This window comes from Monodelphis domestica, chromosome 2 (assembly GCF_027887165.1).
Source record: "Monodelphis domestica isolate mMonDom1 chromosome 2, mMonDom1.pri, whole genome shotgun sequence".
Taxonomy (NCBI): Eukaryota; Metazoa; Chordata; class Mammalia; order Didelphimorphia; family Didelphidae; genus Monodelphis; species Monodelphis domestica.
The window spans coordinates 190,605,512-190,628,887 of NC_077228.1; the positions used below are offsets into that span (position 1 = coordinate 190,605,512).

The window sequence follows — 23,376 nt, forward strand, 5'->3', positions numbered from 1 at the left end:
AAATTTCTCCTATGTGACAGGCATGTCTGCCTTCCGGAAGCTTGCATTCCATTAAATGAATTACATTAAAATCTAGATGAAACAGGGTTTGAATTACAGAACTTTCTTTAAAAATCATACAACAAATGCCAAGAAAAGTAATCACACAATAAATATCTGTAGGGCATTCGAAGATTGACATTTCTAATGAAAAGGACTTACCATGTCAAAAAGTATTTCCTCTGTGGCCCAGCTTCCCAAACCCAACTCCACAGCTAATCTGGATAGAAAGAAACATCAGCAGCTTCCTTATTTTCCCCCAGGTGTGATGAATAAGGAGGTAACAGTGCTTGTTATGCAAGAAGCAGCTTCCAGAACCGTAATTGACATTGCCAAGCCAATGGTGATGGACCGAGAAATATATTGATGGGAAAACAAGCAGGCCGTGGCTCTTTTTTTTTTTCTGGAGTTGCCCCACCATGCCTTGTAAGACTTATGTTGCTCCCTCGAGTATCTTTATCTCTTCCCTTCACTAGAGAAGTTATTCCTTGAGTCTGCAGGAGCCCTGTGGCAAGCAGTTGTAGCTGGGTTTGGGAAGGAGCAAAGAAACCCTGAGTGGCACTGCCTCCTCTGCCCCCTGCAAGCAGTCCAGACTCAAGGGTCTCCTTTGTGTTGCTCTCTTACATTTTGGCCTGAAGGGGCAGTCCTTGGTACATGCTCTCCTTGATAATCTTAGATCTGTAGATATAGTATTTTTCCTAATTAGAAAGGAGGAAAACAATACTTTAAATTTTGGATTCATAGGCATCATGGAACTAATGGTTATAGATCGTCTAAAAAAAATTGGGTGACTTTTTTAGTACCTTCTATTGTCTTTTGTGCAATTCATTACCATCACTAAAAAATGGGAGAGAATCTTACAGGACTGAGAGTCATTTTGTAATTTTCTTTGTTTCATGAGTTGCCCTTGTCAAAAAATTCATCTCTTAGTGGCTAATCTACATTGTTCGTCCCATACAACGCTCATCTCCTATCTCTTTGTGTCTGCCTAGGTTATTTTCTCCCTCCTCAATTCCACCTCATTTCAGCTCTCAGTCTTCAAATCTAGTTCAGGAATTTCAGACTTCCTTTCCAACTCAGATTAAACCCAGCATTTCTACAGGAGACCTTTTCTTGATTCACCCAGTTCCACTATGAGATTGCATTCTATTTAATAGAAGTGTCTTATTATTGTTGTTCAGTCATTTCAGTAGTGTCCAACTCTTCACGACCCCCTTTGGGATTTTCTTGGCAAAGATACTAGAGTAGTTTTCCATTTACTTCTCCAGCTCATTTTTAATAGATGTGGAACTGAGGCAAACACGGTTATCTAACTTGCTCAGAGCCACACAACTAATAAGTGTCTGAGGCTGGATTTGAACCCATAAAGATGTCTTCTCCATTCCAAGCCCAGTACTGTCTTTATTGAGCCACACTGAACCTTGGTTCAGACCTTTGATTGATTCCATGGATAAATTAAATATAGCATATGGCCCATCAACCAATATCTTTAAAAATCTAAAAGATAGAAAGGTTTAAATGTATATTAGTATTTCAAAATTCCATGGGACTCCCTAGCTGTAAATCATATTATTTAACAATAGTTTTTTTTTAATTTTTATTTTTAGAGAGGCAGCATGGTGTAATGGGTAAGGAATTGGCAATGAAATCTAGAGGGTTTGGGTTTAAGTCTAGCCTGATGGACACTAGCCATATGACTCTAGGCAATCCGCTTATAGTCTCAGTGTCTAACGCAATACTCTAAGCTGCAGATAAATACCTGGCATGTATCAAAAAAGGGGAGTTTCCATAGCAGAAATTTCCCATAATAATAAAATCAGAGGTCTGTACCTGCATATGCACTCAAATGTTTGATAGGGTTTAGCATCCCCAGCACCCAGGACAGTGCCTGGTACACATAGCAGGCTGGGGATGAAACTCAGCTTTTCTAATTTGAAGTTCAGTCTTCTTTCTATTATACTACGCATTCCTCTAAGCTTAGGAATTATTTCACAGAATAATGATAATTATTTGATAATGATAATAACTGCCATTTGTATAGATAAAACTTTCAGGTTTACCAAACACTTGGTATACATGATTTCATTTGATCTCACAAATAACCCTGCAGGGTAGGTATTATCATTCAGTTAGCAAGCAGTTATTAAGTTCCTACTATGTGCTGGGCATACAAAGTAAGGCACAGCTCTTGCTCTCAAGCAGTTCAAAAACTGGGATTCTAATGACTTAACCATGTAACTTGAGGCAAGAAACTTAGCTTCTCTGAGATCTTATTTGCTTGTCTCTAAAATAAGGCTAATAATGTTCTCCCTTTGTTTTTATGCATAAATTTTGTTAAATATTCCAAAAAGAAGGCATTCCAATATTATATGAGTTTGAGGGGAAAATAAACCTGTTAAGACTTCCCTTATGATAAAAAATATGATCTTGATATGTAAAGCAATGCTCTCACTTTTTAACTCATAAGATTGCTATGAAGGTAAAAATGGAACTATATATATATATATATGAATACATAAATAAGTACAAAGTAAAAAATAGAAGAGGCAACATGTAAATAATTGTGGATAGAGTGTCAAACCTGGAGTTAAAGTTCATTTTCCTCAGTTTAAATCTGGCTTCAAGACACTCACTAGCTGTGTGGTCCCGGGCAAGTCACTTAAGTCTGTTTCCTTCAATTTTCTCACATGGAAAATGAGTTGGAGAAGGAAATGAGGGACCACTCCAAGTAGCTCTGCCAAGAAAAACCCAAAATGGGGCTGTGAAGAGCTGGAAAGAACTGAAATGTTCTTTCAACAAAAACAAAAGATATATTTAGGGGACAGCTTGGTGGCTTAGTGTGTTGAGTTTAGCCTAGAGACGAAAGGTCCTGGATTCATATCTGACCTCAGATATTTTCTAGCTGTGTGACCCTGGCCAAGTCACTTAACCCCCATTGACTAGCTTTTACTGCTTTTCTGCCTTGAAATAAATATGCAATATTGATTAGAAGACTGAAGGTAAGGGTTTTTTTAAAAAAGATATATACAGAGTAGGTGAATGGAATTCTCAGAGGAGAAGGCACTAACTTCATCAGATGAGAAGAAACAGAATGCCACAGTGGAAATAATGTTAGATTCAGAATCAAAGGACTTAAATCCCAGATGTGCCATGTACTCCACAGCTAATGTTAGTAAATCTCTCCCTGTCTCTGGGCCTCAGCTTTTTTTTATAAAAATGAGTAGGCTAGGCTTGATTTCCTCAAAAGTCCTATCTAACTCTCAATCTATAATCTTATGATCCCAATTTTATAGCTAGAGAAACTAAGGATCAAAGAGAGTAAATTATTTCCTTAAATTGAACTCCAGAAACTGAACTTGAGGGTCAGGCTGTCTCACCTGCACCCCCTCTCTTCTGAATACCCCAGGTCACTTTATCTGGATCACAATTCCAAAAGTACAGGTCTTGTTTAATGTTGTGTACATCCTTATACCTCCGGGGAAGTGGTCCAGGACCCTGTAGATCTTCTCATGCTCTTCCTCTGGCTGGAATGTCAGAGAAAAGTGTCACTTTGGGGCCATGAAATCCCTTGAACTACCTTCTCTTTACAGTCCAATTCTCAGAATATGTTGAAACTTCCAAGTTGCTCCTTAATACATTTCCACTTGCTCAAGTGCTCTGGGAGGGTTGTCACAGATCATCTGTGCACATCATTAGGTACACATTTTGCCTCTCATTTAGAAACTGCCTAGGCACTGAAGGGAAGAGTCACAGCATGCCCCCCAGGGGCTCTAGATTCCTTTCCACTGTATAACTTAAAAGGAAGCTTCTTCTTTACTCATATAAATACACCACGGGAGGAAGGGAAGCCCCAGGTTGCCTGCTGGAAGAGCCTGGATAGGATAAACCCCTGGAGAGTCACTGCTCCCACCAGAGAACAAGCCTCATTCCCCAAGTGAGAATTCTCTTCCAATGACACTCATGAAAAATATAAAAAACAGATAGGATTATTTTGAGCATAGGGAAAACTCTTGACTGTCCTTCCCTGAGTCATCCCCAAAAGCTCCACTGTACCCAGGATATTTCCTTGTTCAGAGAGCCAGCCTTTAAAGGCAAGTGATTACTTAGCTAACAAAAATTCATTGATCAAGTTATTATAACAGAATTACTCAAAGAACATGTTGATCGATGGAGTAACCAATGCCAGAGGCAAATTGATAAAAGCATCATATTGTAATGTACAATCATATTGTAATATTGAAAGTCGGCCTCAGAGTCAAAAAGACCACAGTTCAAATCCTGTCTCTTGTACTTACTAGCTGTTTAACCAGGGCTAGTTACTTAAGGTCTCTAGACCTCTATCCTCTTATCTGTAAAATAAAGGGACTTGGATTTGGTGAACTCTAAGGTCTCTTCCTTGGTAGCTAGGTGATACCATGCTGGGTCTGTAGCCAGGAAGAATGGAGTTCAAATCTGGCCCAAGACACTTACTAGCTGTATGATCCTAGTCAAGTTACTTAATCTTCTTTGCCTCCGTTTCCTTATCTGTAAAGTGAGCTGGAGAAGGAAATGGCAAACCACTCCAGTATCTTTGCCAAGTAAAACCAGCAGAGGGGTCACAGAGGGTCAGACTGAAAAACAGCTAAATGACAAGAAAACAAGCCCTCTTCGAGTTCTAAGTATACAATCCTGTGAAAGTACTGACACTAACACATACTTTCTATGTAACCCTAGGCTAAGGTGTCACTGCCATACACAATTCTCTAAAATAACAAGTTACAGAACAAGTGATCATCTGAATTAGTAGAATTTTCTCACTGGGAATTTCCTTCATCAATAGAATCAATCATCAGTATGGTCCACAAAAACAATTTATTTGAAGAACATTTATCCTGTTTTACTCTAACTAGCTTTTAATTCTTTTTTTTTTAAATTCTAAAATACATTGGATGAAGATCAACAGTTTCTCTCCCTTGGCTATTAAGCATAGGTCCAGTAATTGACAGAATGATGGGGTGAAACATATTGGATGGGTCCAGAAAAAGTTTAAACTCAGGATGTGGAACTGCAACAAAAAATGAAATTATTCCCCTCATGGCATAATAAGCCTGGGCTCTTTTTTTCTCCTCTCTTTCTCCTATTCGCTTTCTTATTCTCTCATTCTCTGGTATATTTTCTTTCTCTCTGTTTTTCTCCCTTTTTTCATTCTCTTTCTCTCAGTCTCATTCACTTTATCTTGTTCAGTGTATCAGTTTCTGTCTCATGCTTTCTTTTTTTCATTGTTTCTCTATCTTCCCTTCCTTCCTCCTCCTTTTATTCTTCCTTCTTTCCTTTCCTTCCTCTCTTTATTACCTTTCCCTCTCTTTCTCCCTGTCACCTTCCCATTCTCTCTCTCTTCTTTCTCTCTCCTCCTGTTCTCCTTTACTGTCACCCTCTCTGTTTTGATCCTTCCTTTCTCCTTCCTCTCTCCCTTTCTTTTCTCCCTTTCTATCCTTTTCCCTGTGTAGTCTTAGCAGCTCACCAGGCTGCCTCCCTAGCTCACAACTTCTGGTTTGCCCCTATTCCTGTGAAGAGTATTTTTGTGAAGCCAGTGCCAGCTGCCATTATAGCTCAGAGAGCCTACCAGCCCCCAGGAAATTCACTTACCAACAGCTTAGAGAAGACATCCTGGGTTGGGGCCAGGCAGTGCCAGATGGTCACTGGGGTTATTAAAATCATGCATGTTACCAGAAAACCTTTGCAAAAATAAAAAGGAACCCTTAATTCCTGTGAAATCCCCTCATTTGGAAAAGACTTTGTTTCTAATCATCCACAACATGCATTGCTGTTGATCCCCATGGATGTGATGTTCAGTACCCCCCTTTTAATGCCGCTGTTGTTGTTTTTTTTTCATCTCTCCTGCCAGGTTCAGCTAATCCACTATAACCATGAGTTATATACAAACGTCACAGAGGCTGCAAAAAGTCCAAATGGATTGGTAGTAGTTTCTATATTTATGAAAGTGAGTATCCTGCATCTCTTCACTCCATCATCACCTTCTCCCTAAACCTAAAAGAATTGTGAATTCCCATAATGATCACTTGATATCAGTTGGGCTGTAAAAACATTAAAATGTATAATAATCAATACAATTTGACAAAGCTTTATTAAGCCCCTACTTTGTGCCAGGCATTATGTTAGTCACTGGAGATATAAAGATAAAAGTAAAACAGTCCCTGCCCTCAAGAAGCTGACATTCTACCAACCAAGCTAAGCTATAGAAGACATCTAGATCCCTATTAGTGCAAATAATGAATCCCATTAAGTGACTGCATATTCAAATTTGTTCTGTGTATTTCCAGTGGAAATTATTATATATTATTATATATGCTATATAATCATAACTGTGAATGTTTCACATTTGAATACAGATGACTATTTCTAGGGTAGGACTGATAAAGGAGGCAATCTGGTGGAGAAGATGGAATAGAATGGAAACACTTGACCACATAGAGGAATTTGTCTTGGCTAAGAGAAGGACCACCTCTTCATATGGGATAGGAATGAGGAAGGAGAGAGTGGCAGAGTAAGTGATATGAAATAAGGAGGAAAGAAGAGAGAGCACTTAGTGAATGGTGTAAATTTTTTCAGTGAAGTACAAATCAAAGCTCTCAGGGGAAAAGGTGGGGGAAAGAGAGCCATAAGAAGTCTGAGGAGGGATGAAAAGAATTTTGGGTTTTTTAAAACCTTTACCTTCTATCTTAAAATCAATATTATGTATTGGTTCCAAGGCAGAAGAGTTGTGAGGGCTAGGTAATGGGGGTTAAGGGGATTTTCCCAGGGTCACATACCTAGGAAGTTTCTGAAGCTAAATTTAGACCCAGGACCCCCATCTCGATGCCCAGTTCTCTATCCACTGAGCCATCTAGCTGCCCCAAGGGATGAAAAAGTTTGTAAAAGAATGTGGTGAGTGAAATAGTGAATGCCTTGCCACAGAGAAGGTCCAATTGAGATTATGAAACAAAATTTAAGTGGACCCAGTCAACATGGTTTTGTTCTATTCAGCTCTATTCAGCACCATTGGGTACAGGAGTGAAGGGTAGTAGATGATGGGAATAATTCATAGCTGAGGCTTTGGCAGGGAAGAGTTAAGGTTTCAAATTCTGCTTTTGACATTATATATATATATATATATATATATATATATATATATATATATATATATATATATATATATATAACCTTTGGCCATAATGTTAACTTCCCTGGAACAGCTTCCTCATCTTAAAAATAGGGGATTGGACTAAGTAGTCTTTGAGATTCCTTCTGGGACTACAACTATGATTCTATGAACTCTATGATTCTGTAACTTAAGGCCTCTGGACTACAGATGTGAGAGGTAGAGCTTCTCTTAGTTGGTTTCACTACTCCTCCATTGTCACACAGATTGCCGGTGCTATGGAGGAAGCCTACCACTCACCAGGGATTAAAACCTAGGGAGTTCTATACTTCCTTACCAAAAAGAAGATGAGAGGGGGAATAGGAGAGAGAGGAAAGAGAGAGAGAGAGAGAGAGAGAGAGAGAGAGAGAGAGAGAGAGAGAGAGAGAGAGAGAGAGAAAGAGAGAGAGAGAGAAAGAGAGAGAGAGAAAGAAAGAGAGAGAAAGAGAGAGAGAGACAGAGAGAGAGAGAGAGAGAGAGAGAGAGAGAGAGAGAGAGAGAGAGAGAGAGAGAGAGAGAGAGAGAGAGAGAGAGAGAGGAAGGGGGGGAAAGTATTATAAGGGTTTCCTAAACCTTATAAATTATTGGTATTGTATGGCATTACCAATTCTAATGTCCTATGTGGACTGGCTGTTGGTTTGACTGTTGAGAAAGATGGTTTCTCAGAGCATTCCAAAGAATTCTCACTCAGGACAGTATATAAAAATATAATTTTATTATGGGTAAAAACTAAAGGAAGGGATAATAAAAGGTAGAAAGGAAATTCTTGTAATATATGTCCCTTAACTAACAAATCTTACTAAAACCACCCAACCAAACCTGATCCATGAGGATTATCTTCTTCCTCAAACAGAGTTGAGGCTAACTTCGCTTCCTAATTTATCTAAAACCCCAAAACACTTATCTAACTATCCTATCTTAAATTATAATCTTATAAATGAGAGAAATAAATTGAGTTTCTCTTCCTTGCTATCTGGATGAAAATTACAGCTTAGAATCTCCATAGCCTTTCTCCATTCACACAGCAATCCTGCTGAGCTTGTACTGGTATTGTACCCAACAATCTCCTTCACCTGTTCAGACTGATAGTTGAAGTTTAGATGTGGAAAAAAAAAATGAGAAAATGAAAAAAAAACTTCACCAAGCAACTCTTAGGACCTCCTTTCAGAACAGGGTCAGCCCAAAGGGTGAGTCCATTGCATTAACTGCCTCTCAAAGCACCTTGAGAAAATTCTCTTTTACCCATAATCCATCTCTGAGATTCTATTCAGATTTAAAGAAACCCAATTTATAATTCTCTCTTATATATCTTATCAATACTACTAAACTCTTTTTCCTAATGAACTCTTACTTAACAAAAACTTCTCTACAAAAGGGGGGAAAGAAAAGGGGCTAGGGGAAAGAGAAGGAATGGCAGGGATAGAGAGAAAGGGAAAGATGTTAGAATATCGACAGTTACTTCCTAGTCATATACTGTTCTCTTTTGTCAGAGCACATGATTTAGAACTGAAGGGAGAAAAGAGATTGGCTAACCCAGCCCCTTTATTTTATAAATAAGGAAACTGAGGCCTAGAGAGGGCAAGGTCACATAGAAATTAAGTATCAGATTCAGAATTCAAACCCAAACCCTCTCACTGCAGCTTCCATGTTCCTACCAATATTACTATAATGCCTCTCAATGATACCTCAAACAATAATCACCAGGAATACCAGATTGATGTCCACTCCCCAGACTTTTTGCCCCATGCCAGCTCTTTGCATGTCTCTTTAAGAACAGACTAGGATAGTGATGGGGAGCCTTTTAGAGACTGAATGCCTAAACTGCAGTCCTCACACCACATGTGAGCCCCTGCCTTACAGACTACTTCCTGCCAGATAATCCATCTGATGCTACCTCTGAAATTCTTAGTGTCACCTCCTACTCTAAACATCCTATTTATCTCTTGTTGTATAGCATAGTGAAGAAAGCACTAATGTTCTCAAATCCCATTCTTGATGCTATCTGGGTTAACCAGTCAAGCCACAACCTCCCTACAAGATTCAGTTACCCCCATCTGTAAAATGAACAAGCTGGACCAAGCTGACCTCTGGTTGTCTTTGATTTGACCTTCCTAGTACCATTTTCCAAGTGGCATAGTATTGTGGGAAGAACATGGAAGTTGAAGTCAGAAGCTTTGGGTTTTAATTCTAGCTACTTCCTCTGTGACCTTTCCTCCTCCAGACCCATGATCCTGTGATCCTTGGGAAAAAAAGCAGATCAAGGAGAAAAAAAAATCAGATTTAAGCATTCCCAAATGCTAGCCACAAATACAAGCAAAGTCTTATAATACAGGTTCATCTGCCTGACTAAGCTATGAAAAGCCATTCCATGAACTCAATCAGGGGACTCTTCCCTATTCTGAGAACTTTCTTATCTAGTAATAATATATTTCACAAAGGGGATATTTGTGTCATTTGCTTACTTCACCTCTGTTTTAGCAACCTGTTCCAAAGCCAAAAATTCAGACATCCACTTATGCTCCATGTGCAATTGAAAAGACAAGTGATAGAGAAAATGTCCAACTCTTACACACCATTATGAGCTGTCCCTGCTGGTCTCTCTATTTGAGGTTTCTTGGCATGCCTTATGCTTTCAACCTCCTTGGTTTGGAGCCCTGGTTACTGAAAATCACATCTGTAATATCGACTCACTGTGGCTTACACTGAGTGATCAGCTTAGAACACAGCTTTTTTTTTTTTGCCTGCAAAATTGCTGATGTATTTAGCAAGAGAAGAGGAAATATGTGTGCAGCAATACTCAATCCCCTCCCTGGCCATTCACTCTCCCCAGCTCACCCCCAGGTCACTGCAGTGGTCCCTTTGGCAGCTTGTATGTTGATTGGGGCTGATAACTCATTCCCTGATACAAGTAGCTACTTGAGGTCAGTGGACTAAGGGCAATTGCTCCTGTCTCTTATTGTCCACTGCCTTTCTTGTTCTTCCAGGTTTATTTCTGAGCTTTTTGTATACTTCTCAGATCCAAGCATTGGTAACCCCTTCTTGTCTTTTTCAAACATGTGTAATTCCCAGTTGTTCAGTGCCACTTCTCTAGGCTGCAGATTATCCAAACAGAGAAAGAGTAATATTTATTATTTTAATGTAGCTTTATACACAGCATGATTGGAGTGCTAGCCTTGACATCCAGAAGACTTAGGTTCAAATGTGACCCTGGCAAATCACTTAGCCCATTAATGCTCTAGGTATCCCATTAAAACTATAAAATGCCAAATCCTCATGAGCAGGAAAGAGTTTTCACACTGGGTTCCCTACGCTGATGAAAACACAGGTCTAACACACACACACATACACACACACACACACACACACACACACACAAAAGGAAATAGCCACCACCTCATAAGTGTTATTGTTATTGCTATCAGTTATTATATTATTATTAATACGTATGTGATACATCATTATATGAACTCTTGGAAGGAAAATAAATGACAATAGATGTAGAAAGTCTTTTAACCAAAAACATGCACAATATTAATGAACCATAGGACCATTTTCCCAAGGCAGAACTAGAAATAGTAATGCTTCCCCATCAGAAAGGAGAAAGTGTTAAAGATGTTCTCAGGACACATGTTAAGAAGTCAAAAGCCTGATGAGATACTTTTGGAACCAACAGAACCCACTTGTGCGAGCAATAGTAAAAGTGGATAGTAGGTGGCACCCCTAAAGTAAGAAATCTTTCTAAGGAGGAAAAAACACATAGGTATACACTGAAATGTAGCATTTGTCATAAACTCCATGCAACTTCTATCTAAACCAGATTAATGAATGAGGAAACAATCTATTGGAACTTGTTATGTACAAAGCATTACACTAAATCTTGAAGATACAAATCTAAAGGTAAGAGCTTCAAAGAGCACACATTCTAAAGGGGAAAACAGACATGGAAAATTTCAATTACAAGGTAGATGGAAAGGTACCATAGCCCTTAGGGTACAATGGAAAAATGGATGGTAATGATTTTTCTTTAATGTCATTTCCATTGATACAATCATATTGGTTTCTGTTGTTGAATCATTTGACATTGCCATGGTCTTTGTTGGAAAGAACTTTCCTTTCTTGGTCTTCAGTAGATGTGGCCAACCCACAGGGTGTTAGGGTAGGAGTTGTAAGGCCACATGTTCACAGGAATTACTTCCTAGGAAAATATCTGAGTGCACTGCACTGAAAACCTTACAAGATTGGAAGATAAGAGGAAAAATTCAGTCTATAAAGTTAGAAGCTCATGGCTTGCAACTCTAATCAAAAGTTGGATGATAGAAAGGGTTGGAAATATTGGTGTCAAATGAGGAATAGGCTTATCTGTGGACTTTATGAATATCCCTCTAACCCCTGCTTCACTCTCCCTATCGTCTCACCCTATCCTACCCAGTGGCCAAAGGGAACTAAAATTTGGCTATAATTGCAGCTCTTCCACACACCATTAACTCTCCACTTAAGCTCACTTACATTATCTTTTTTTATTTTAGTCTTCTGCCCATGCATGGCACCAATATGCTAAAATCCACAAATCATCTCTGTGTACTTTTGAAATTTATTTAATTGTTCTTAATCAATGCTTAAAGGTCTCATTCCTGGAGTTTAATGGTGACCAAATTTCCATATACAATGGCCCAAAATGCCTATATGGGACCACAGCACATTTATTACCAATCATAAACAACATTTTTGTTTCTCTCTCTTTCTGGAGGATGCACTGAGAGAATTCTTAACCTTTAATCATGGGCCCCGTTAGTAGTCTGGTGATGCCAATGGACATCTTCTTAGAATAATGTTTCTAAATATATAAAATAACATATAAAAGATTATCAAATATCAATTATATCAAAATACAGTTACCAAAATATTTTAAAGCAAATTTATAAACCATAACTTAGGAACCCTTGGTTCAGAGAGTAATCCATGAAATATCTTTTAAATAGCTGAAGGTCAACCTACAGAGGGAGGTAGCATTTGGTTCTGTGCTTACATATCTCTGAAAAGAACCAGAATTAGATTCATACATTTCTCAAGTGGGCAGAAATCTGCCTCTGCCAAATATCACCAAACTGTCTGTATGTTGTTCAGTTATAGATTACAGCTAGAAGGGACTTTGGAGGCCACTGTGTCTGATGTTCTCATTTTATAGATGAGGAAATTGAGACAGGAAAGTTTAAGCACACAGGGTCATACAACTAATAAGAGTATGAGACAGTCTCTTTGACACAGTTCTTCCTGAATCAAATCTAATCCCCTATCCATTATACTGTGCTGCCACACACACACACACACACACACACACACACACACACACACACACACCTCAAAATTATGAAGCAAAACAGAAGGAACATAAGTAATCAATACAATTTTCAAACTCAACTTTACCTATTGGATACATTATTGTGACATTCCCAACCCCTAATATAGATCTATTTTTATGGTAGATGAGTCATAACTTCCAGCTAGAAACATAATAAACCAGAACAGGTAGGTTACTGCAGTAAGAGATAGATGCTTACACATCAGGATAGCAGCATTCAAAAGTGATTATCCAGGAAAGTCCTCCATTTGGCATCTAAAGGTTTTTATAACCAAGCCCTTTCCTACTTTTCTAGCCTTCCTGCATCTTACACCCTCACTCCTCCACCTTGTAATTTTCTTGGCTTCCTTCAAGATATAGCTCAGATCCAGTCTTTTGGAGGAGACTTTCACCAGACCCTCTAGCTACTCATGCCTTCCATTTCAGATTGCTACTCATTTGCCTATCTAATAACTACAGACTGAGTTATTTATATTACTTATTTACATGATGAATCATTCATTAGAATGTGAGCTTCTTGAGAAAAGGGACTGGGTTTTTTTTAACCTCTGTGCATCCCCAACATGGTACCTGACACATAGGATGGGATTAATAAATGTTTGGTAACTGACTTGCCGATATTCTATAAATGACAGTGTTCTTATTTAAGCATCTCAAACCTAACCATACTACAGTAGCCTTATTTTGTTCACCAGAGAAAGAAGAAAATATAACAGAACTTATGTGTATAAAACATATGATGAGAACCTCAAAATGCAATATCCCTGTGTCATATAAAAAACATAATTGTCTATTTTGCTGTGAAACCCCTTAATGGCACTCTTGTTAGGGAAGGTGACCCACACCTGGGTTAGAGATAAACTCTTTACTCCTTGAAGACAAGGACCATGCTCAATGCCATCTTGGTATCTCCCCTAGTGCCTAGCACAATGTTTTGCTTATATTTCAAAGGACCGATGGCTTCATCTCCAAGTAGAGATCACAATCCTTTCATATCTGTGTGATTCTTATGTCTTTCCATAAATCTTTTCCATAAATAGAAGATACACCCAACATACCAGAAACCTCCTCTTTGGCTCTTTTGGTATTTTGTGGATACCAGTGCATCTCTGGGCCCATATATCTGCTATCACCCATTCTTATTACATAGCCATTCCACACCTCTTTTTAAGACTTCCTTGTCTTGCAGGTTATTTTGATATCACTTTTTTTTACATGGAGTCATTAGCAATATCCTAGAATTTAGTCAACTTGTTGTTCGGTAGTTTTTTAGTTATGTTTGACTTTTCATGACCCCATTTGGTGTTTTCTTGGCAAAGTTACTGGAATGGTTTCCCATTCCCTTCTTGTGCTTATTTTATAGATGAGGAAAGTGAGGCAAACAGGGTGAAGTGACTTACCCAACATTACACAGGTAGTGTGCCTGAGACTAAAATGAGTCTTCCTGACTTTGGGCCCACTACTCTATCTAGCTACATTACAAAATTTGAGTGGGCTTAAACAAGTCACTTAGCCTCTCCAGGCCTCAGATGCTTCATTTGTATTGCAAGGGGTTTGGATTAGATTTTCTCTTGGGTCCCTTCTAGTTCTAGATCTTTGGTAGTATGTATCACACTGTGATAGAAATTTGGAGTATAAAATCCAAAATAATAAAAATGAGATAGTGCCTCAAGGAGCTTATTTTCTACTTGTGGAGGCAGGAGGAGAATAAAATGTGTACCCATATTCAAAAAACACAATTTGTATAAACCAAGAGATAAAGAATAATAATAACTAGAGTAACAAGAAAAATCAAATATAGGAGATAAAAATTGAAATGTACTTTGAAGGAAACTGAATCTCAGTTCCTTCAGACGAATTCTCTCCACTGGAGTCAAGGAAGGGAGTGTCTTTAATACATGGGTGAAGAGTCAGAAGTGGAACAATGAGAAAAGAAAAGAATTAGACCAGTATGGAACAAAGATCATGCAGAAGGGAATATGAAAAGGTAGCCACATCACTCACACTGTCTTTTTGAACACATGTAATTCTGAGTCACAAGTATTCTATGATTCACAGCATATAGCATTACTGGGGGGAAATGAATGCTAAAGAGAGAAGCTTTTGCATCAGTGGATAGCTTGGCATCCTTGAAAGCCTTACATGTAATAGATGCAAATGGTTAAATTGAATTGTGCTGAATTGAAGGACAAAAAGTAAGCTTTTAGTTTTCCAGTAGACTGGATATGATGGATGCTCATTTCTGAAAACAATGAATTACCTTTCTTACTTGTGACTTGGAAGAGATCTGCTTCCTTCATCTTTGATGAATATCAGATGCATTCAGGGTTCATCTCTGGCCTGGACCGTCCTTTTTTCCCTTATTCTCTCCCCCACCCAAAATTAAACTTTGTTGATGTTTATTTTGTGACGATATAGATTCAGTCATTAATTTTTTTTCTTCACCCTTAGGTTTCTGATTCATCAAATCCATTTCTTAATCGAATGCTCAACAGAGATACCATCACAAGAATAACGTATAAAAGTAAGTCCAGTTTTGTATCCTATATGACAACCAATCTTTGAGTCTCCTATCTTAAGACAAAAACTTGGATCAGAACCTTTTCTAAGATCCCTTGTAAATAAGTGAGCTTTTTATTCCATCAGAAGCCACTCTGGTGAACCATATTTTGCCAAGGGGCAGCTTAGAAGGAACAAAAGTCACCAGGGCATTGTTTTCTCCTATGCCCAACTAGTATGATAATTATGATAATGATAATGATCATCATTATTTTGGGGAGTAGTAATGAGCTAGGGGACTTATGTGTTGTCTGGATGGTGGCATTGCCTGGTCAACATTCTGAGTCCTGCAGATTAATATAGAAACTCCACAGGTAGGCTTGAGAAGTGACTGTCAAGTACCATGGACAGAGCCTAGCCATGTTCAAGTGTCTGAAATGGGGCTGGGTCTCTTCATCTCTCTTATAATGTGACAAATTGTTTCAGGAGATTCTTAGGTATGTCCTTGGAACTTAGCTCAAGAACACACAGAGGAGATTCCCCCTCCCCATTTCTACATGTTCTCTCTTAGCCATAGGAATCTACATAGATGCATTCCTCTCCAGATACTCTCGAGAAGGACAGAAGCATCCTGAAGGTTCATATCATGGTCCCAAAGGAAAGGAGGAGAATGGTTTCTTTTTGTAATTGTTCTAACCACAACCTAGGAAGCTGAGGGGGTTGAGAAAGCCTTGCAAATTAGCACATATCTGATGGGAGGGGGACAAGTATGTCTAAAATCTGCTAGAAGAAAGAACATCCAAGTAGTAAGTGATAGATCTGAGCTCCAACTATTCTTAGGTACTCCCAATCCAGAATTCTTTTTCATTGTACCATGTTATTTCTCTTATAATATCTACTGTGCCTATTTGGCAGGGTTATGGTGAAGGTCAAATGAGATGATGTATTTGAAAACCTGAAAGTGTTTTATAGTCAGATGTCAGTTTTTGTCATCATCGTTATTATTATTTTTATTATTTTGTGAGAGCATTTTTAGCTCACAAGAATTTGTGATAGAGTAGGATAAGAGCCCCGAACTTTAACTTCCCAAGATCCTTCCAGAGACAGTCAGGTAGCACAATGGATAGAGCACTGGGCCTGGAGTAAAGAAGGCTTGTAGTTCAAATCTGGTTATTTTGGGTGATTTTGGACAAGCCACTCACCTCTGCTTGCCTCAATTTCCTCAACTATAAAGTGAGGATAATAATAACACCTGTTCCCTAGGTTTGTTGTGAGAATCAAATGAGATGATATTTGTAAAGTGCTAAGCAAAGTGCCTGGTACATAGTAGAATCCTAATAAATGCTTTTTTTTTCCTTCTTTCCCCTCTGACTCTAACATTTTCAATTTCCAAATTAAAGGCAGTGTGGTGGAATGGAAGGAGAAATGAATTTGGAGTCAGAGACCCTGAGTTCAAATATTGATCCTGCCATTTATTTACTGGTGACCTTGGGCAGGTCATGTAGGCCTTAGTTTCCTCATCTTTTAGCAAAGAGGAGTTGAACTAGATGACCTCTAAGCTACAGATCTAAATCTCTGACCCCAGTTAAAAGAGACAAGATGACAACTTCTTGGGGAAGCTAAGTAGTACAATGCATAGTGCCAGGCCTGGAGTTGGGAAGACCTCAGTTCAAATCTGACCTCAGATACTTCCTAGGTGTGTGACCTTGGGCAAATCACTTAACACTGGTTGCCTACCCTTGCCATGTTTCTGCCTTAGAATAGATACATAGGCAAAGAAGTGGAAATTGAGGGAATGTCCATCAATTGGGGAATGACTGAGCAAATCATGACATACATTGGTGATGGAATGCTATTGTGCTACAAGAAATGATAAGCAGGATGATTTCAGAAAAAGCTGGAAAGATCTGCATGAACTGATGCAGAGGGAAATAAGCAGAACCGGGAGAACATTGTACATAGTAACAACAATATCAGACAATGATCAACTGTGAAAACTTGGCTACTCTCATCAATGCAATGATCTGGGGCAATCCTGAAAAACAATATGGAGAAATTCTATCCAGCTCCAGAGAAAGAACTATTAGAATTGGGTGGATGTGGATCAAAACCCACTATCTTTCCCATCGGTGTTTTTAATGGTTTTATTTTGGGGTTTTGGTTATGTACGAGTGTGTTTTTATAATGGTGACCAATATGGAAGTGTGTTTTGCATGACAATGAAAATTAAATTAAAAAAAAAAGAACTGATACTAAGACAGAGGGCATTTTTTTAAATGAAGAAGATGCCTTCTTCCCATGAAAATGGCCAAGTTCTGCTTAAAAGCTGTGATTTCTCACATAGTTTACCAAATCAGCTCATCTCACGCAGAATGTGGCAATGACTACTATTGGAAGGTTCTAAGGTAGAAAAGCTCCAGGATCACTAGTGGATAGTCCAGAGTCGAACAGCCAACACTCAATCTTTCAAGCTAAGAGATATAGAAAGTTGTATAGTAAGAGAGTTTGGGGGAATTACTGAAGACTCATAATCTAAGGCCCGTATTACAAGGTTCAGTAACAAGATCATATGATAGATTTAGAGTAAAAAACAACCTTAGGAACAATCTAGTCCCACTCCCTCATTTTACAGAGGAGGAAACTGAGGCCCAAAAAAGCTTGTCATTTGCCAGTGGATTCGAAGCCAAGTCATTTATTCCAAATAAAGTTTCCTTATAGGACTCTGAATCCCAAACTTCCTTACATGCTGCATTCAACTTTCATTGGAGTCCATGCTATTGTTGTTTTTCAAACCCTTAACTTCTCTCTTAGAATCAGTACTGTGTATTGAATAGTAAGAGCTAGGCAAGGGAAGTGAAGTGACTTGCCCAGAATCACACAGCTAGGACGTGTCTGAGGCCATGTATATGTTTTAAGACCATGAAATTCTCTACAGCTCCTGCTCTAATTACCGGTCAGCACAAAGCACTACCTCTGGCACATAAAAGGAACTTAATAAATTCTTATTGACTTGACTTGATTGTGTCATCCCTTTCTGAGGAAACAGTTTATTTGTAAGCCTTAATGAATTGGGGAGGTGAATGTTTTCAAGGCCTATATGTAGAATTCATGAAGGACTTCTCCTTCTCTTCCTTACTCCCTCATCTGCTTCAGTGCAGAAGCCTAGCCTATGGAGGACAGTGTAGATGGGCACCATTTAATCAGCAAAAATTAAGCTGTTAGGATAATAACTATTCTTTCCTAATCAGTATTCCTGTGCAGTCTTTTCTAACTATACACAAAGCATAGTCAGCCGAGGGAAATTTTTCTGCCTCTTGTGTAAATAGCATATTTTATAACCTCCCATAAAAGATTATTATATTTTAACTTTTTGATTAAAAAAGCATGAAAATTAAATAAAATGCCTTCAAATAATTGTGAATTTGCAGCTTAGAGATTGCAAAAAGCCGTGAAATTACATAGAAGGTTCCAACACATAATCAACAGATTGCCAGCCACTAAGTCAATGTTATCTGGGTATTTTTTTCCTTTTCACCAACACTGTTGTAATTAATATTAAGTGGTGTGACTGTTAAAGATGAAAGACTCAATAAGATCCTTCATTATGCTTTAACTCCATTTATATCAGACATCCATGATAAGAGCTGCCTTCATATACACTGGGGATGGAGAAAATGGGGATGGGGATTTTTACTAAGTTTTGTGATGGGGACCATGGCACAGTGATTCAAAAGCCCAAATTCTTTCATTTTCATTCATTTAGTCATTCATTTGACATGCACTTATTAAGTATTAACCATTTGTAGATCACTGGACAGAGGTGTTGAGGGAAATACAATGTTCAACTATGACTCTGATTGCCAATTCCAAACCTGGGGACCTCATGCACTGCTTCTAATATAATTAATTAATAATGATTAATAAATTAATAATAATAAATCGTTAGTTAAAATATTTTTGTTTTGTTTTTTAAAAAAAGGTATTGGATAGAAGGTCCAAAAATCTTGTTTCTAGTCTTAGCTTTGTCATTTGCATAGAAATGGTACAGTGGATAGAGCACAGGAGTTGGAATCAAGAAGACTTGAATTCAAATCTTACTTCAAACACTTACTATGTAGCCCTCTAAGCCTCAGTTTCCTCATCTGTAAAATAGGGATAATATTTACACCTACCTCCCAGGGAAGAAGTAACATTTATAAATCATTATTTTTATCACTTTAAAGCACTCAATAAATGCTAGCTATTCTTATTTGCCAGCCATATGGTCTTGAGTAGGTCATTTTAACACTCTAGTCCTTGGTTTCCTCCAAATGGAAGTAATCATTCCTTCCCAAGCTGTCACAGGGGTGAGAATCAGACAAGGGTTTTGTAAACTGCAAGGTGTTATAGTAAGAGATTCCTAGCACTAATCATACTTTTAGTGCGATCATAGCTAATGGCACCAGGGAAGAGTAGAAAGAGAAGTATCTGGAGTCTAACTTAGTGATGCATGGCACCATCTGGAGTCTGTTACAAAAGGAACTAAAGCCATCCCAGCTCCTGCCTCTTGTAGTTTGAGGTAACTGGGACCCCCTGAAACAACTGGTATTTTGTGCTCCAAAGTAGAGAAAATATATTGCAGCTGTTCTGATACAGCAACCTTTCTCACATTACCAGGGTAGATGCTCAGCAGGGATAATGATATTGTTTAAAAAAATCAATGGCCAAAGCACTTGCTATGTACAGGAAATGAGATATTTTAAAGGAAATTCTTTGTTTGAGAGGATTCAGAGCCCTCTTTCTTCCCTTTTAGTAAATATTCTCAAGGTTTCATGCATATTGAAATCTAAATAATTGTGGTTAAGGCAGCTAGGTGGGACAGTGGATAAAGCACCAAGCCTAGAATCAGGAAGATGACTCTTCCTGAGTTCAAATCTAGCCTCAGATACTTACTAGTTATATGACTGTAGAGAAGTCACTTAACCCTTTTTTGCTTCAGTTTGCTTATTAGTGAAATGAACTGGAGAAGGTAATGGCAAACCACTCCAGTATCTTTGTCAAGAAAACCACAAACGATGTGACAAAAAGTTGAATATAACTGAAAAAGACTGAATGAACAACAAGTTACCAAGTAGTGAGAATAATGCAGTTATCTGGGATACAGTCCAGGAGATGGAAGGCACAAGTCCACTGCCCTGCCCCAGGCACTTGCCATGATGCCACTTATATAATAAATCATTAAATATAAAAAATTTAATTTGTTTGGACATCTAGCAGCTAAATAGTTCTGTGGATAGAATGTTGGACCCAGAATCAGGAAGATTTGAGTTAAAATGTAGCCTCAGATACTTATTGGTTGGATGATCCTGGGCAAGTCACTTAACCTCTGCTTCCCTAGTTTCCTCAACTGTAAAATGGAGTTAAAAATAGTACCTATGTGCCAAGGTCATTATGAGAGTCAAATGAAATAACATTTATAAGTGCTTTATAAATACTAACTATTAACATTATCATCTCAATTTGGATGGGACATGATGTCATTTAATTCCATTCAGTTATTTATCAATTGGCATACTTTGTAATTTGAATGTTACCCTGAAAATGCTGATCCCCAGCAAAACTATGATTCCCAGAACCCTCCTCACCTCCTGAACTTATGTGCTGATGTAAACAGGATATAAATTTGGTGGAGTTCCATGTCTTTCCTCCCTATGGTGGCTTTGGTGGGGCAGGCACTTTTGAGCAGGTAGATTAGCTTGGGAAGGTGGTTTTATTTATTTTGTTAGAGAATTACCTTTTTATTATTGATTGTTAATAAACCTTATAAAATATATTTGGAGATATTACATAGTAATTTTAATTTTACATAATTGAAGATGTTGCCCTAAATGTATATGGGACCTCAGTAGCACTTCCTAAACCTTTTTCATCAATTGACCCATAAATATTTATTAAGCATCTACTATGTTCCAGGCACTGTGCTAATTGTAGGAGATACAGAAAGGGGTAAGAGATAGTTCCAGCCCTTGAAGACCTTACAATCTAAAGGGAGAAACAACATATGAGCAAATATATACAAAGCAGGCTATGTACATGATGAAAAGGAAATAATTAATAGGTGGAAGGCACTGGAATTAAGAGGAGTTTGGGGTGGCTTCCCATAGAAGGTGGGATGTTAGTTGAGACTTAAAGGAAGCCAGGGAGGTCAGTAGTTGGAGAAGAGAGGAAGTGTTTGGGTGTGGGGGACAGCTCAAGAGAAAGCTCAGAACTGAGAGATGGCTTATCTCGCTCAGGGAATAGCCAGGAGGCCACCATCACTGGGTGAAGACTTTGTAAGATAGAAGTATCTTAGAGTAATATAGAAGAATCTTGGAAAGGTAGAAGAAGTGGGCTACAGTATGAAGGGCTTTGAATATCAAACAGAGCATTTTGTACTTGATCCTGGAGGCAATAGAAAGCCACTGGATTTTTTTAAAATGCAGTGCACCCTCAGGATATACCCTTCCCACTTTAGATCCTGCACTCAAACTCCCAGTTTAGATCCCACAAAGGGCAACAACTACCTGGAGTTTTAAAGATGGCCTCTGCATCCCCACTTCTAAAATGCTAGCTCAGGAGCTCCCACTGGTGCACTTATCTTTAAGAGTCAACAAGTAGGCACAATTAAGTTGAAGCGAAGGCTTTTAATAAGATAGCACAGCAAGAACAGTAGCTACTAAATATTTCTCTCAAAAACCTAAGGTGTACTCTCCCATAAATATGCATAAGAGCATTAGGAGGAGGAGTGAACACATACACACTAAACAATATGCTACTTCACAGCTGTTTCAGGGACTGTCTTTTCTCCAATCCTTGTTCTTGAGACATTTTTCAGTCATAGAGATGACTTCTCATGACCCTATATGGGATTTTCTTGACAAAGATACTGGAGTGATTTGCCATTTCTTCCTTCAGCTCATTTACAGATGAAGAAACTGAGGCAAATGGGGATAAGTGACTTGCCTAGGGTCACACAGCTAGTCAGGATGTGATGACAGATTTGAATTCAGGAAGATGAGCCTTCCTGACTCCAGCCTAGGCACTTTATCTACTAAAGAGGGAAGGCACTTCTTTCCATCTCCATTCCTTCCCCATTCCTACTTGTCCCTAGCCAAGAATACCTCACTGGGGATCTGTCTCTGAAGTGAAATGATCCCGGGCTCTACCAGCACTGAAGGAAACCTCTTCGACTTATAGATAGAGAAACTGGAGAGGCCCTGAGAGGTTGCCATGTGGATAATGTCCCCCAGTTAGGATGTGGCAGAGACAAGATTTGAGTGAAGGTCCTCCGATGTAAAATCTAGATTTAGGAATAATATCTACTATTAGAAGACACTTTCAGAGAGCTTGCATGAGACAAGCTTACATCCTAATTCTTTTATTCAACCACAAAAACAATTATTTTCTCAGCTAATGTAATTATCCATAGTACATTAAATATAAAATAATACAGAAGAAGAGTGAGTTATCCCAAGGCCATTTCTATGTGACCTTATTCTATTAAACAAGATGAGAATAAGATAATAATAGCAAAAGAACATTATATAACATGTTAATATCTGTGAAAGTTTTCACCTATAAGTTGATACTTCAATCCCACAATGACCCTGAGAAATAGCTGAGAACTAAAGGTATGGTGAGGGCAGTGAGGTGGCAAAGTGGATAGAGGACTAGGCTTAGAATCAGAAAGACTCGCTCCTCGTCTTGAGTTCAAATCTGACCTCCCAGACTTATTAGTAGTGTGACCCTGGCCAAATCACTCCTCACTTTTTGCCTCAGTTTCCACATCTGTAAAATGAACCAGAGAAGGAAATGGCTCACCACTCAGATCAAATACTGATCTTTGCCAAGAAAACCTCACATGGTGGTCACAAAGAGTTGAACAGGACTAAAACAAATAAACTGAACATAAGTATGGTGAATACCATTTTACAGATAAAACTGTAGTTCAAAAATGTTAAGTGATCAGAAAGCTAGTAAGTATCAGTGACAGGTTATCAACACAGATTTTCCCAGTTTTATATCCAGTACACAATCTATCAGATGGAAAATAGGAAAGAATGTAAATGAATATTTTTCTGTAGTTTTCTGAGTCTTCTTTTGGGGAAAAAATGTTCTAGGTTAGCAGGCTCAGTCTTGGGTTTTTCAAGCTTTAAGGAAACTTACCCATCAGTGTAACCCAACTCCTCTAGTTCTGAATCCGCCCTTACATGGGACTATAGCTTAGTGGGGGATTGGTGTGATGGGTGCCATTTTTCAACAGAAGTATCATGACTTGAAAACA

At 38.4% G+C, this 23,376-nt stretch overlaps 1 protein-coding gene across 3 annotated transcripts in view; it reads left to right on the forward strand.

The window, feature by feature from the left end:
* The window catches only part of CA10 (carbonic anhydrase 10), a 732,369-nt gene that overhangs the window by 678,749 nt on the left and 30,244 nt on the right, over positions 1-23,376 (forward strand). For all 3 annotated transcript variants that reach the window (XM_001369655.4, XM_056816569.1, XM_056816570.1), the window contains exons 6-7: positions 5,924-6,019; positions 15,027-15,099. In XM_001369655.4, coding sequence (XP_001369692.1) covers positions 5,924-6,019; positions 15,027-15,099 — 169 coding nt within the window. The remainder of the gene's footprint in view (positions 1-5,923; positions 6,020-15,026; positions 15,100-23,376) is intronic.